The sequence below is a fragment of the Perca flavescens genome, chromosome 2 (genome assembly GCF_004354835.1).
Source record: "Perca flavescens isolate YP-PL-M2 chromosome 2, PFLA_1.0, whole genome shotgun sequence".
NCBI lineage: Eukaryota > Metazoa > Chordata > Actinopteri > Perciformes > Percidae > Perca > Perca flavescens.
The window spans coordinates 41479357-41495988 of NC_041332.1; the positions used below are offsets into that span (position 1 = coordinate 41479357).

Here is a 16632-nt window from a genome sequence, read left to right on the forward strand (position 1 = left end):
ACACGCACTTCACTACGTGAGTGGGCACACGAGCCACTCAGAGAAAAGGGAGAAAGAAAAAAGAGACAGGCTGTCCGGAGGACCCGGTTGAGATGGCATGTGTGCATCCTTGAGAACTGTAAGTCATATAGCTTAACTTATATTGTCAGTTCATTTAAGCCTGTATTAGTCTATAGTGCTTGCACATTTTTAGTTTCACCTTCACCTGCTAGCTAAATTGCACGTGGTTGATTCAATACAACGCCCTTGATATCATATCATGGCATAGTAGGCTAAACCGTGATTATTTCATACATTCATGTCCCAAAACATATTTGGGGAAATTCATTCAACATAATTCACAGTCAAATAACAATTAAAAGTATGTTATTTGAACATTTATAACCTAACCACTGCCTCCGTTTTGGTGTCTGCTGTGGTGCGCCGCTTCCCTTTTTTTCCTCCATGAACTCGGCTCTCAGCTCCTCGGCCAGGTGCTGCATGAACTTCCTCCGGGACATTTTACAGCTGGTGCACTCCTTGGAGAGGATGTGTGTAATGATTCCAGCCAGTTGTAGCATGTATAAAGTTATATGAACACGTAGACAGCTACCGGCCATCTAGGCTACGTGTAGGCCTACGGCGCCTTTCACAGAGCGAGCGCCCGGTGCTGTTCTACTGATTCAGAACAGAGTCCACCCACGCCGTAGCCCGGGTTACCGACTCTGGCTTTGCCTTCGGCCCATCGGTGATGCCCACACTTGTTACTCGAGACGGCTAAGTTTCTCTGACAGAGACTATGATTATTACTAAGCAACCAAGATGCATCTTCAACCACGCAAAAGATTAAAAACAAAACTGCGAAAATCCGAGCGGTCAATATCACCGTGTATGGCCAAAAAAAGTTATTACACATATAAATTCAAAACAGTCAAAATGACCGTCCTGGCCGTTCTAGTGTTAAGGACCAGGCCACAGGGGACCATCTAGCAGCATGTATGCTACTCAGCATTAATGGGACACCTCTTTCTGTATTCCCCTATAACCGAGCCTTGGAGTTATTTTTCCAAAAGCCAAGAAAAATCAAATGTACACAGCAAGGCTGCCCCCACTGCTGAAAGAAATCTTAGAGGAAACATTGTCATGGATAGCTTAAAATAAGTATACGTCTGTTGTCATACCAAGTTTTAGGTAATATCAGTCTCTTCCATATATAGTGTATAATAGTGTTTATTTTCCCTTGATTGCAACAGTTTTTAAAAGCCAAACGTCTGTTTTCTGTGTGATTTCCATACCTTTCGGTGAGATTGAATTTCTGTTTAGTTTTAGTTTTGTTTTATAGTCATTTAACAATTCCTGAAGCATACATATCCTGATAGCCCAGGTTGTCCTGAAAGCCCAAAGACTGCGAGAAATGGCTAAATGAAAGTTGAAAGTGCTACATGTGTATATTACCAGCCTCCCAACAGGATTTAAGTCTCTAAGTCTTTAAATAGTTCAAACTGAACAAACTATCACCTTTCCCCATCTTGCATCTTTTGTGTGCACATTTTTTCGACATTGGCTTCGCCAAGTGGTAAAGCAGGTTTTGGTGGTTCGGCTGATTGCACAGATACTGCCATTTGTACTGGAATTTTTTTTTTTTTTTTTACAAACAAAACCTATTGTATTGCAGTTTGTTACTGTTTTGGAGGTGTTATATTCATAGTATTTTTCTTGACTTGAGAAACAAAGAAAAAAAACCTACACCGCAATCATATGACCATCAATATGTCAATCTTGCCCATATGGTATAATCCCATCTATTCCATGTCTAAGTATATTTAAAGGCCTCCTGAGAACAGTTTGCCCACCCCCCCAAGAACTATTTATCAGTGGTTTGTCCCACACTTAGCCAGCCAGATATCCTCCAGGCTGCCCAAAAGTTTACCTGTGAGCATATGGAAGTAGCTGAATTGACAAACTTTCATGGCGTGCCTTTAAACATCTCACATCTATTTCTGTTCATTTTCTATCCAGGCTGCTTCTGAGAGAGAGACAGACGGAGCTGTCTGTGTGTTTTCCAAGCTGATCTCCAGTTTGGAGCAATGCCAAGCTGAGATCTTGGAGGTAAATAACAATGACACAAGTGTTTAGATAATCTTAAAACTTTATTTAAGGCCTTTTCTGTTTTCATTGAAATAAAAGTAGGTAAGTCCTCTGATTTTTAACGGAAATTAGCTTTTTGAAGTATATTAACTAAGCTCCATGCATCCGTCACCTCCAGGTGGTAGAAATGAGTCGGCGAGCGGCTGAGCACCAAGCTCAGGGCCTGTTGAGAGAGCTGGAGGAGGAGATAGCTGAGCTAAAAAATAGAAGTACAGAACTGAGCCAGCTGGCTCTGACTGAAGACTACGTATTCTTTCTCAAGGTATGGATGAATGCATGGGTCAATCAAGTGAAACAAGATAATACAAAACCTAATATGTGCTAAATTGTGGCCAAATAAAAACAGCAAATGTAATTTGCAGCCAGGCTCGTCTATCATGTCTATGTGTTGGGCTTGCGAGCCCAACATCTTGATGTGGGTCTGGCTTGTCAGGCTAAGCCACTATATAATCAAATCTAAATGTCAATAAAATACATAATATTCTTTAAATAAAAATATGAGTGAAATACACCCTTGTGCAATAAAGGTAAAATCTCTATGATATACAACCAATTTGTTAATATTTCTAAAGACTCAACAAACCATAAAAGACTGGATTGATGATCTCCAAATGGATGTTACAGAAAATGAATGGGAAAAAACTTGTATCCAAGCACAAACATTATCGATCAACACACATTTTAAATTGATCCAATATAATTGGATAATGAGAACATACATAACACCTGAAAAGTTGAATAGATTCAATCCTAATATCTCAGATATCTGTGGAAAATGTACAACTCATAAAGGAACATTATTTCATTGCATTTGGCAATGTGAGCACTTACAATCCTTTTGGAAAGAAGTAATCGGTGTATTATCTAAAATTATTGTTAAAGAAATCCCTGTTTGTCCCAAGATTTGTATACTTGGTCTACTTCCACCTGCCTTATCTTTGGAAATACATGAACAGAAGCTTATAAATCTGTGTTTATTGCGTATTGTATTTAAGCGAAACGCCTGATTGCCATACACTGGAAAAGTACTTGCTGTCCATCTTTATCACTCTGGATCAAAGAATTGTATACCAATGGAAAGACTGACTTGCTCAATCAAATGAAAAAAGCACATATTTTACAGGATCTGGGACTCCTTCCTTCATTTCTTAGAACAGAATGGAATGACTCTTGAGTAATACTAATAATGTGATCTTGGGCTTTTATTTATTTATTTTTTTATAATGGGTGGGAATGTACCTGTATGGCTCTCATGTTGGGGCAGGGAGGGTGTGTTTTCTCTCTTTTTATGAAAATCCTGTATTGTACATGTATTATTAAAATAAAAATTAAAAAAAGATGTTCAAAAAAAAAAAATACACCCTTGTGTAGCTTGGGTCGTAGGTCTAGACCACACTCATATATAATTTACAGCGACCCAACAATTCCCCCCAAGAGCAAGCATTTGGTGCCACAGGGGCACGGAAAAAACTCCTTTTAATAGGCAGAAAACTCAGAGAGAACCTGACTCTTGGTAGGCAGCGACCGGTTGGGGGGGGGGAGATCAGCTATGTTTTCAAGTGCTGCTGATTCCTCTTATCCGTCAAAAACTTACACTTGCTCCTGTCAATAAGCTATTGGAAGTGGTCAGACAGACTGCTCCAATATGGTTACAAAATTAATTTCCCCGCTTTTTCTTTTTACCTCACAAATCATCTTTATAGACTGGGTTGCTTTATATTGACAACATTGTGGCTGACCAGCTAAGGTAATGACACCCTGGTGTTACATTAGTAACCAAAGTCATACTTTTGTATATTATGTACACAAAATGATGTGGCCATGGCAAACACAGGAATGTACTTCGACGATGGGCCATATTAGTATTGATACCCTGGGTAATGACTAGGGATGATAATTTAGAACTTCTTTTCTGACTGATAGCCAACCCTTGTTAATCGATCTTTAACAGTTAACCGACAAGCAGGCAACAGAGTCCAAGTTCATCGGTCCAGGAGGCTATGACATACATTCCACGTCCGTGGACAGCTGCGGACTTGTACTGGTGTTGTGTCAAAGTCTGTTCCCCTATCGAGATCGGTTTCCCTCCTGTTAAAATGCGTAGCAGAGAGCCACAAACTTAGCAGAATAATGGAGCTATAAACACAACTAGCAGTTGACAAAATAAATAAATAGATTTTTTCTTTTACAATCGAAAAATCTTTCTTAGTTACTTTTGTATTTTGTTTTAATGATATTGTTCTTGATATTGTCAACTGCAAAATGCTCCGCCTGTCCTACCAACACCAGTATCCTTCCATTATCCCAAATTAAAACTTTCTTTTTTTTATCCTTGTCGGTTCAAACAATCATAAAAAAAAGTGATGCAGAGATTAAAAATTGGTTGATGGCTTGCCACTATGGTACAATGGCATAAGCTGTTCCACTAGCGTTCCACCCCATACTGAGCAAGGAAAAACACTGAATTAACACTAGTCTTTGAGGCCAGACCAACATCTCTTACTGCCTCCGCAGGAAGGTTTCATAGTATTTATAATTATAATTATTAAGTATATCTGTTCCATTGTTACAGACATGCACGCACGCACGCACTCACAAGCACACACATACACACACAACTAATCTTTCTGTAAGAGCCTCTCTCAAAGCCTTGTATCCTCTACTATGGTTTTTATCAGACCACTTTAAATTGCCAAGATAAAACATCCATGGTTCAGTCTTATTACTCTCTCTTTACACGTCTTAACAAATAATCTCTGCCTACTGCATCTAAATAGTTTGCAGATACAGGGATTTGAAGATCATTTTGACTGATGGAACTATGATGTATTTCATCTGTTCAGACATTTCTTCTCTCTTCAGTTGTTCCCTACCCTGTCCGCCACTCCATCAGCTAAGGACTGGTCCAGTGTCTCTGTGGTGTCGGAGCTGACCTCAGGGGTGATTCTCAGGACTGTCACCCAAATGATGGAGCGCTTTCAGGAGGAGATGCAGAAACTGCCAGAAGTCTGTAAGTCTTCATTCATACCGAGAGTAAAGCTGGATGTTCCAGTAAAGATGTTGAATTTAAAGCTACATTGTGTAAGAATTTCTCCCATCTTGCGGTGAAATTGTGTATGACAACCAACTCAACAGCCCCGGCCATTCCGAGTGTGTTTAAACTACTACGGTGGCCGAACCCGAAATTGATGTTCCTTCCAGTGTAATAATAGTTTTACGTTATTTTTGTACCATTTCATTGCTAACATCAGCTATCAGGTTCCCAAACATATGCATTCTAATGTTAGTAAAGTATCAGTGCTATCGTTATTCTGTATATTGAACGAGATTAATAGTGTAAGGCAATGTTTACAGCGTAGGAGAGAAGCAATAGAGCTTTGTGTGTTTAATATATTTCTCTGACAATGAAACCGAAATTAGCTCTTAGTATCTCCATCGTTTACATGCAGCTGTTAGCTGTAGCTAGTCTGTGTTACAACTCCATTACGTGAGCTGCCAGGGAAATCACGACACATATGATTACGCTTATATTACAAGGTAGACAATGATTTTTCATCATTGACGCGAGGAAAAGTATCCTAGACGTCGTTCTAGCGTTATGCACAACCATGCCATGTTAGCCAAGCAAGTAGCAACTATAAAACTTTGAATTTACACAAATAGGTAGAATTACCTGTTGAGAAGAAAGCAGGCAACTTCAGTGTCCCTTTTAAAATCCTTGCTCCTTATGAGCTCTTTCCATTTTGGAAAAGCCACTCCAATATTAACTTTGGTCTCGTTGCTTTGACTGTCGCGTTGTTGTTTTAATTCTCTTTTTAACTTCCTTTGTGAATCTGTTACATGTCCTAGAGAAAGGCATGATCCTCTATTTTTAACAGGCTTTCAAATCTGCCAGTAGTCGCTGAGTAATCATCTCCCCCTCCCTCCCTCCCTCCCTTGCATTCGTCACGGTGCCACTGAGTGAAAAGCGCGAAATGCGGAGGTTTGTCCCTCTTTGGCTGATGTATTTTAAAAATGGAAGCGCTACATGGTAGAATACATTCGCGCGACTCGCTCGTATGTATTCTGAATGATTCTAAATGTCAGATTCTACGCTTACGAGGGTTCTTTGATTAATTGATGGAAGTAATTACACATGAATGTATGGAGGAAATATTTATTCATAATTCAAATTAAAAGTCCAAAGAGAAATTGAAAGTCCAAAGGGAAAACAAAGCGAGATCAAATTAAAAATATTATTATTATTTTTAAAATTTTCCATTTGGCTTTGGCTTTTGAATTTAATATTTGGCTTTTGAATTTCAATTTATCATTGGTTTTTAATTTTCATTTAATATTTGGCTTTTGAATTTCAATTTAACATTGGATTTTAGTTTTCATTTAATATTTGGCTTTTGAATTTCCATTTAACATTGGATTTTAATTTTAATTTAATATTTGGCTTTTGAATTTCAATTTAACATTGGATTTTAATCTTCATTTAATATTTGGCTTTGGAATTTCAATTTAACATTGGATTTTAATTTTCATTTAATATTTGGCTTTGGAATTTCAATTTAACATTGGATTTTAATTTTCATTTAATATTTGGCTTTTGAATTTCAATAATGGAAATTGTAAAAAGTTTCCAGTTGTTTGCTGCGGCTACTACGGCAAACTCCCGATCTAGATTATAGAATCGATTGCTTTTTTATAATTTCCATCTGCTATTCCACCACTAAATTCACTATTGAGACTTTTTTATGCGATAAATTAACTGTGTAGAGTTTGAATATGGGCAGTTTTACAGACGTTGATGGCCAACTGCACATTTTCTCCGATATTGTCAGAAGCTTCAGTCTGACGGGACAGCCAGCTGGTGGCGGCCGGGATCGCCAGTGATGCTCACAGACACCGCTGTTAGCTGGAAGTCTGAAAAAGTAGCCTACACGGGCTGAACAGAAGGCCTTCAGTCAGGAGTGATAGTTGTGAGGAGGCTCCATGTTGGAGAATAACGCGGACACGCACATCACACCGCGCGCACCACCCGGAGAAAAAAGTGAGAGAAAGAAAAAGGAGAGGTCGCAGTTCGGACGATGACTATCCGGTTGAGATTGTGTGTGTGTGTGTGTGTGTGTGTGCGTCCTTGAGATCTGACCACACACAAACACACGTAAGCAGAGCTACCCACACCCATGTTTCTACTGTTGCTTAATTAAATATAACATCAAAAGAGAGAAGTTGTCTGAGTCGTGTTTTAAACAGACACACCTGGGGCGAAGTTGGGAACCAGAATCAGCTTTAAATCCAGTCCTAATCTAGTCCTCACTAACACGGGCCCAATTATAGTAACTACATGAAAACTTCACTGTTGTAGCATGAAATGTGGTTTGTGTTTAGCCTCCATCATCATTTTCTATCATGTGAAACCAGAGCCAGCCTAGTGGTGAATCTGCAGACAGATGCTTAACAGTGTGCTCCTCAGCAGTAAGCTCCCCCTGCTGCTCATAAGGTGCCTCTGCACCCCTTTGGTTTCAGACCCTCCCACCAGCCTTTGGGCCACGCCTCCTCATTTACATTGACATGTGTCAAGTCCAAATTAAAATCCAATGTTAAATTGAAATTCAAAAGCTAAATATTAAATTAAAATTAAAATCCAATGTTAAATTGAAATTCAAAAGCCAAATATTAAATGAAAATTAAAATCCAATGTTAAATTGAAATTCAAAAGCCAAATATTAAATGAAAATTAAAATCCAATGTTAAATTGAAATTCAAAAGCCAAATATTAAATGAAAATTAAAAGCCAATGATAAATTGAAATTTAAAAGCCAAATATTAAATTCAAAAGCCAAAGCCAAATGGAAAATTTTAAAAATAATAATAATATTTTTAATTTGATCTCGCTTTGTTTTCCCTTTGGACTTTCAATTTCTCTTTGGACTTTCAGTTTGAATTATGAATAAATATTTCCTCCATAGTAGAAGGTCTAATATTTCTCTTACCTTTCTGATTCAGAGTTTAGATTGTATGTTCACTCAAAGGCTTAACTGTCGAGATCCAAAAAGCAGTATAACAGAAATGTTCTTAACCCTATTAACAGGCCAGCGATCCTCATTGGGCCAGTCTGTACCCAGGCCCAACCCAAGTAAGATTTGGATTAGCTACCAGCACAAAATATTACTTAGTTCAAGTTTTTCTGATCTTATTAAATTCAATGAATCAATAAAAAGTGTCAAACTAAATAAGAAAGTCACTATGCTTTCTTTTCTTTACAGAGCCAAGAAGGGTTCAAGAATATGCAGGTATGGGTTGCAAACATTTCTGCCTTTAAAGTTTGTTGTCATTTGTGGGATGAGCAGCAGCGCTGAGTATGTGGGTTGCGCCCATAAAAAATTTGCCAAATCTTCTCTGCCAATGCCAAACAGCTTATTCTGCCATTGACTCATTTGGTGGATTGGGTGATTGAAGTTTGAAAAAACAAGACATATTGGCAATTTAACAATGTATTCATTTCACAAACAGGAGCCTCAGTAGCGTGTGTAAGAACCATACACAGCCACACTAGCCTGGCACCTCCTCCTCATGCTGGTCACCAGCCTGGTCACACACTGCTGTGGGATGGCATCCCATTCTTCAACCAGCATTTGTTGAAGGTCAGCCAACGTGGTTGTGTTGGTCACTCTGGCACCAACAGCACGCCCAAGCTGATCCCACAAGTGTTCAATGGGGTTGAGGTCAGGACTGCTGGCAGGCCATTCCATCCTCTCCACTCCCACATTCTGGAGGTAGTCTCTGATAAACCCCACCCTGTGGGGGTGAGCATTGTCATCTTGGAGGATAGAGTTCAGTCCCAGACTGTGGAGATATGGGATTGCCACTGGTTGCAGAATCTCATCTCTAAATCAGGCACCTGATTGGCAGCACCTGGGGGTACCAGAAGCTCAAAACAAGTGTCAATAGCAACAGCAAAATAACTTGTTTGGCAATGGCAGAGAAGATTTGGCAAATGTTTCATGGGTGCAACCCACATACTCAGCGCAAATGTTCTTTACAAATGGGGCACCATTTGAAAGGGAACTAAACAGGTTTTCCAACGGTATAAGATTTATTGCCAAAAAGCATTGTTATCACAGAGAAATAATCTACCAAACAAATGTCCTTACTTTTTGTGCTAAGTTTATATATATATATATATATATATATATATATATATATATCCGAAATGGTGGAATGAGCTCCCCATATATATGGGGAGCTCCTCCCACCATTTCGGAGCCAGGACAGCAAACAGTCGGGATTTCATTGAGTGATTAGTTGTCCCTCGTTGTGAGGGGGCAGCAAGCCGGTTGGCTAATGCAGAGCGAAGTGGGTGGGTTGGGGTATAGGATTTGACCATGTCCTGGATGTAAGCTGGGGCTGATCCGTTCATGGCTCTGTATGTAAGTACTAGTGTCTTGATGCGGGCAGCAAAGTTTAATCCTTGACCATCACTCTCTTTAAATCTTTCAGCCAACATCACTTTAGATGCCAACACAGCACACCCACGTCTCGTCATCTCAGCAGATGGGAAGCAGGTGCACTGTGGTGACCGCCATCAGTTGGTACCCGACAACCCTGAGCGCTTTGACCGGGTGGTGTGTGTGCTAGCCCGTCAGGGCTTCAGCTCAGGACAGCATTACTGGGAGGTTGGTGGGACACTGTGTGAAGCTGTGTACATTTCAAGGGAGAGGGTGCACGTGCAGCAAACCCACCTGACACAAAGCTTAATTAAGAGTCAGGAAGCTTTTATATATGTAGTATATGTATGTATGTATGTATGTATGTATGTATCTATGTGTGTATCTATGTATGTGTGTGTGTGTGTGTGTGTGTGTGTGTGTGTGTGTTTACAATAAAACTATAATTTATATTGTTTTGGGTTGAGCTATTCCTTTAATTAATTATTGATACTTATTTGAAATAAGCAAATTAATTAGTTTTTACTTCTTTTTTAAGATTACCAGTTTTTATTTTGATTTATTACAAAACACAAAACATACAGTTCACAACATGAACACATCCCCTACCCCCCTGAACTCATCATCACCACTTACTTACACTCATCATTAAACTAGTTTGGATTTAAGTGATTATCTACTCAGTTTAGGATTGACCCATCTCCTAGAACATTTAAGATACTATTTAACAATATAAAATGTTTGCATATCACACACACACAACACACACACACACACACACACCCACACACATTTGTAATTATTTGTATGTGTTGTGATAACAGCTGGTTTTACAGGTCAGTGCTCGAATTTCACTCCTCTACTGTTTTTTTTTATTACATTTATTTTATTTTATTAGCTGTTCACTTTATAAATGTGAGATAAATCATTACATTAATCAATATCTGTAGTTTTAAGAGAACACCACCTTTGAGAATGTATCCACAGTGCAGTTATTGCCCCCTGATTCCAGGGTGGTGCTCCGTTTGATTATTTGTTAATTTCATAAAGTTATTAATACACATATTCATTACTTATTACTCATTACTTACAATTAATATTGATAACATTTCTTTGATATTGCTAATAATAGTAACACTGCTTGTATGAAAACTGTGTGTGAGGCAATCAGGTACATTTTCCAGGTACAGTCTTTACAGCTTGCTAAAATATAAGGTGCATTTCCATGAAACTCAATATTCCATGAATAATCAGAAAATGAGCCCACTCAGAATAAAACTGCCTCATGTATCCCCGTCAATCAGAAGAGACTGACCTGATCAGAAGGAATTTTCAACCGGGTTGAGAGGGTTGGTGTAAACCTTTGATATTCTGACCCAGCTGCACTGGTCACTGTACCCTGACTTGGGCAGTAGAAAAGTAGCACCATCTGCTGTCAGACTAAGAAAATTCATGTATGTAGTTCCAAATGATGGAACTCCTTTTAAATCAATCTGCAAAATCACAACTAAGGCTTTTCCTTGGGAAAAAGTTATAATTGCAGTAAATCAGAGCGAATTTCTTTCATTGATGAACTAGTTCTTTTTTTGCTTTCAGTTATTTCACTTGACACAATGACTTGTCTTCTAGTGCTTTTGGATATTAGCATAAATACTAAAAAATTAAATGAAAAGATTCAAATTTGCAAAGAGATTGTAAAATGCTATAGTTATTAATGTTGCTTTGGTCAAAGGGAGGAAATGTAATCACTGATGTCCAAACTAAATGTAATTTCTATTTTATATTGACCTTATAATAGTAATAGGTGGAAAGTCTGCACTCTCTGCATTAAACTGTGCCACACTATCCTCTTCTAGGTGGAGGTAGGTGAAAAGACTGACTGGGACCTGGGAGTGGCAAGCCGTTCCACCAATCGGAAGGGCAAAATCACTGTAAGCCCCGCCCATGGCTACTGGTTCCTCAGCTTGCGAGATCGGAGCGACTACGCCTTCCGAACAGAACCTTCAACCGCCCTGACAGTCAGCCATAGACCCTCCCGGATTGGAATCTATGTGGACTGTGATAAAGGACTGCTGTCCTTCTACGACGTGGAGGCCAGACTGCTCATTTATACATTCACAGATATTTTTTCTGACACTATCCATGCATTTTTCAGCCCCTGTACTAATAAATCAGGACGGAATAAGGCTCCACTAACCATTGTCCCTGTTGCAAAGACGGAATGAAATGGGCCAACAAGTTAAAGACACCTTTACTAATGGGGAATGCTCCTACATGCCTCCATGTATGTCAGAAGAAGACTAGATGCACAAACATACTTCTAGAACAGAGTTGATCACATCTTCACTTCATTTGTTTATTGCATTAGAGTAGATAATGAACCATTAGCATGTTAACGTCCTATTATACATGGCCACAGATAGCATGTTAACATTATGTATGTATTATGAGAATAGGATACTGGTTTCAAGATAGTAACCATTTATCCAAATTAAAATGCTTGTACAACACGTTTTTTTAAGGATTCTCTGGCATCTGTTTTTGGGCCTATAGAGCATGTGTAGTAGAATCCCTCTGTGGCCAGTCTGGTTTAAAGCATTCAAATTAAGGATTTCCTCTGAGTGAGCAGTCTGACTTCCTATTGGCTCAGGAAGTTGGATTTCTTTCCCCAACAAATAAGATTAGAGATAAATTGGACCTACTGAGGCATTTGTGTGAGCAGTAGTCTTGGGAAAGGTTTTCTGTAGCATTATCAATAAACACAATATCATGAGTAACATAGACTTACTATATTTGATTTCCCCCCGCAAATTCTATAAATATGCACTTTCATTTTATGGGCTATGTATACGTCGTCCTTGTCTCACCCTCTTTTGATTGCAACCAACCTCCAATTTCCAGAGCCAATCGTTTAGGAGAAATCAGCCTGAGTTTCCGTGTGAGCCTATGAGCGTTCAGAAAATATCGAGGGGAGGGTCTAGAGCCAGGACAACAGGCAGAAGTAATGTTTTTAAAACATTATTACTCATCATCAAAATGGCATAAACGTTCTTAAGGTCTTATAGAATGTTTATGAGTTAATATTTTGACTTTTTGAAAGGTTTCACATATTTACAGAGGCACTTTTTCTGATGTGAATGTGAGTGGAAATTCCCAGCCGTTTAGAATACTGTGAGCCGTTATGGTAATCTGGACGTGTCTACTGACTATTTTTTCAAGATTTCTGTGCATTTATATGTTATTGGACTTTTTACTGTGCTGTGTGTCGGAAATGTCTGGAATACAGTGAGTGTACTATAAAGAGCAAATTGGCTTTTTACCAAACCACGCATTACTGACCACGTTTACACTTTACACACTCTAATCAATCAAAATGTACACCAAAAAACATAGGTAAAAAAGGCTTTCGATTTTATTTTGGCAAGAGGTATTATATTATAAAATTGGTGTAGGGGATGTCGGAAATAAAGTTTTTTAGATTGTAGATTTAAAGTTTATTACATTAGTCTGAAGGATGAACAATGGAATAGGTGAAGTACATAACATGACATGTGATTTCAGGAAGAACTGCATTTTTGTAATAAGCATGGCTCAAACGTCTCCTGTCTGAGGACAGAAACTATTGTCCTTTTGGTGACTTAAAGACTGTATGTAAGGACAGCTACTTTTAAGGGATGAGAGAGAACACTGGCATCTTCTCCTGTGCACACGTAATAAAGGTTTTAATTCATCACACCGAGTGTCTCTGCACTTTTTAAGAGAACAAGAAGGAGAATTTCTACGACGGGTAAATTTACAACATAATTTACCAAATATTCTACCAAAAATAAGTAGAGGCTTCAAATAAGCCCATTGGGTTTCTACCTCTCCCTGCATTGTACATTATGTTATGTTCATTTTAAATAAAAAAAATAAAAAGTCAATGAATCTGAATATTAAATGTGGAGTAACAATTGGAAACACATCTACAGGGCTCTTTACTCAAGGGAGAGGCATCTTATAGGGAAACCGCCCATCTCTAAATCTAACATCTACTGTACATTATTGACCTAGCAGTACTGTTGGAGCAATCTGGAACCCCTGGCATAACCCTATAAGGGCGTTAAATTCCTGCTCTATGCTGATGACCTAATGCTGTCACACAGAACAGGGACTACAGCAGGTCCTGAACCTACTTGAGCAGTACTGTCAGAACTGGGCCCTAACCAATCTAAAATGATGATCTTCCAAAAGGAGCACAGATTTAGAACATTATTACCTATTTAGAAGTTTTACAAAGTAGACAGGCTAATTACAATTTGGACTAAAATATTTTAAAAGTGTAATTCAACCAATTGCGCTTTAGAGCAAGTAGTGAAGTTTGGGGTCCACTTAGACATCAAGACTAAACTAGTCTACATCAACAACGGTTCATTTACAGGATAGTTCCAGTGCCGTCGGAAGGTCCACCGGATGTCCCTCACTTTCTGCTTTCTTTGAGTTAACTTTAAACTCTGGTTGCATCAAGCAACATTAAACGGGACCTCTGAGCAGCGTTACAGGCTGAAAATGACAAGTTCTAAGGAAAATTTGGATGGTGAAACAAGAAAGGCCTGCTTGGTTTGTTAGGGGAATGATTGTAAAGATTATGTTTACGGCATTTACTCTCTAACTGGGATGTTTTGGGACCTATTGGCGGGGATTTGCTATGGACAAAATACACCTGGTGACATGGTTAAACACAATTTTGCTCTTACCAGTGGGTAAGAGCAAAATTGTGTTTAACCATGTATCCAGCTAATTTATATAGAAATGTTACTGTACTGTATGAACAATTAACATCATTTAATATTGTATGTGGCATTTTCTTTTGCGGGGTGCAGGTTCCACCAAAACAAATTTCTTCCCAAGACTATTTTGCAGAGCCACGCTCACTGCGCCCGGAACTTTGCACCGCCCAAGAGGCACCTATGTAATATAAATCTAATTAAACAGAAAACTGCATGACCTTGTATAGTATACATGTGAGAGCATACTTTATTGACATTAAGTAAACAGACAAATGGTATAGTCCTCTGATCCGAGGACACAGTCAGAAAACAGAGCACCACAAATAAACAATCAACAATGTTTAAACAAACTGCTTTGATAGCAGTGCAGCAGAACCAAGGTACCCTTAAAAAAGCTGAAAGAGAGACAGAGCAGGGACCCCCTACTAAAAATATTATAGAAAAATGTAATTGCATATTAAAGCGTTTTAATGAAGATGGATGGAAATACATATATAACTTAATCATCATGTTGTAATGTTAAACATACACGTGGAATGCACAGTATATCCTTAAGCTTAACTGTAACTTTGAATGGCTACCATAGTAGTTACCTTACTTAGTGAGTCCTCAATAAGGATTTTTTATTTATTTTTTTTACAAATAGGTCAATTCATCTTTGCTAATAATATGTTAATGTTAATATTTTTTTATATCATAGTTTAGACATATTTGCAAACTTAGAAGTCAAACTGCATGAATAATCCTAAAAATAGCCCAGTCAGAATAAAACTTCCTCATGTAATAGTGTGTTCCATTTACGGACCTTGGAAGCCGGAGCTGGGAATGACGTCACTCCCGAGTTGACTCCATTTAACAAGTTGGATTTCAATGTGGGGTTAGCTCTAGCCAGGTTAGCCATTGTTAGCAATACCGTTTGATAACAACACATTACGCTGTTTTTTGTGTATACAAACAGATAGAACAGATAGAAGTTAGAAATGACTATGTGTGTTATTTATTTATACAAATGAATGAATTTTGAGCTTGGGGTGCAAGGTTGTCCAACTTCCCAACTTCCAACTATGACCTCGGAAATTCCTACTTCCGAGTCCAAGGAATTTTCAACTGGATTGAGAGGGTTGGTATAAACTTTTGATATGTTCAATCGAAAAAAATATTAGTGCCTAATAAACATGCAAATACTTAATTGCGTGGCTGATTTTTAACAGGCAGAACCACTTCTACTCGTTCTATACTCCATGTATTAGATTAATAGAATTTTGACCATAAAGTTGGCGGGGAAAAATGCCTATTCTTCTGTTATATTTTCAGCAGACTAGACGCTCCACAGCTGGTGGAACAACTTTGCACAAGTCGAAAAAGTTCTATATCTTGTCGGATCACTTTATTTAGTATCCATGTATAGTTACGATTATCTCTAATCAGAATGATTTCAATAGGGTTGCAGAACCGCAGCTTTTGTTAGTAGGTTACATTTTCACAACTTGTGATTAAAAAAATCGCACTCCTACGATTGCGATTTAAAAAACGATTAAGAAACAATCACTTAATTTAATGTGTGCTAAAGGGTTAGCATGAAGTCTATTACTCAACAGAACGTATGCTAAAATGTTAGCATGAAGCTGATGATCTACCAAGAAACACATTAGTGTTATTCAAATCAGAAAACAAACCAAAAACTTGGTTTACTCCTGAAATAAATAATTGTGGTTGCAGCTTACCTATTCTAAAGTTACAATTCAACAACTAGCATACAGTATAGTAAAAAACAATAATATTTGACACATTTCTGTTGCCACTATGGTCTATTATTCCCCCAACCTGATTCCATTTCTTATGATATAACATAGATGATGCTAATAAAGGGAAAAACTGCAATCTTTTTCTCTGTTGGAGCATTGGAACAGTGTATTAAAAACAACTCATAAAATTCTTATTATTGTATGACTTATGACAGTATGTGCTGCCTCTTTTTTCTTAATGTTAAACAGTTATATTGTACATATTTGTTTCTATATTTGTTGTTTATTTCATATTAATGTTTAATATGTTTATGTATGCACCAACCACCAAGGCAAATTCCTTTTAAGTGTTACTTGCTTGGCAATAAATCATTTCTTATTCTGCTTCTGATGCTATCATAATACACAACAAAAAACAGTCAACAGAAAAGATGCTTAAGACAAACAGCTATTGTTTCCAAATTGCGACTTAAAGCTCATGAAGACACTGAAGTTGGTAGGAATTACTTCCCAACTGGGGAAATGGGACCATCTAAGGAGCATGTGAATGCA

General features: G+C 38.1%; 1 protein-coding gene across 1 annotated transcript in view; it reads left to right on the top strand.

Moving 5' to 3' along the window:
- LOC114563131 (nuclear factor 7, ovary) overlaps positions 1 to 12076 on the top strand; it is a 28245-nt gene extending 16169 nt beyond the window's left edge. The window contains exons 6-12 of the mRNA XM_028589940.1: positions 1999 to 2088; positions 2246 to 2389; positions 4990 to 5137; positions 8210 to 8254; positions 8385 to 8411; positions 9619 to 9794; positions 11423 to 12076. Of these exons, the coding sequence (XP_028445741.1) occupies positions 1999 to 2088; positions 2246 to 2389; positions 4990 to 5137; positions 8210 to 8254; positions 8385 to 8411; positions 9619 to 9794; positions 11423 to 11791 (999 nt within the window). The 3' untranslated portion in view covers positions 11792 to 12076. The remainder of the gene's footprint in view (positions 1 to 1998; positions 2089 to 2245; positions 2390 to 4989; positions 5138 to 8209; positions 8255 to 8384; positions 8412 to 9618; positions 9795 to 11422) is intronic.
- The last annotated feature ends 4556 nt before the right edge of the window (positions 12077 to 16632 follow it).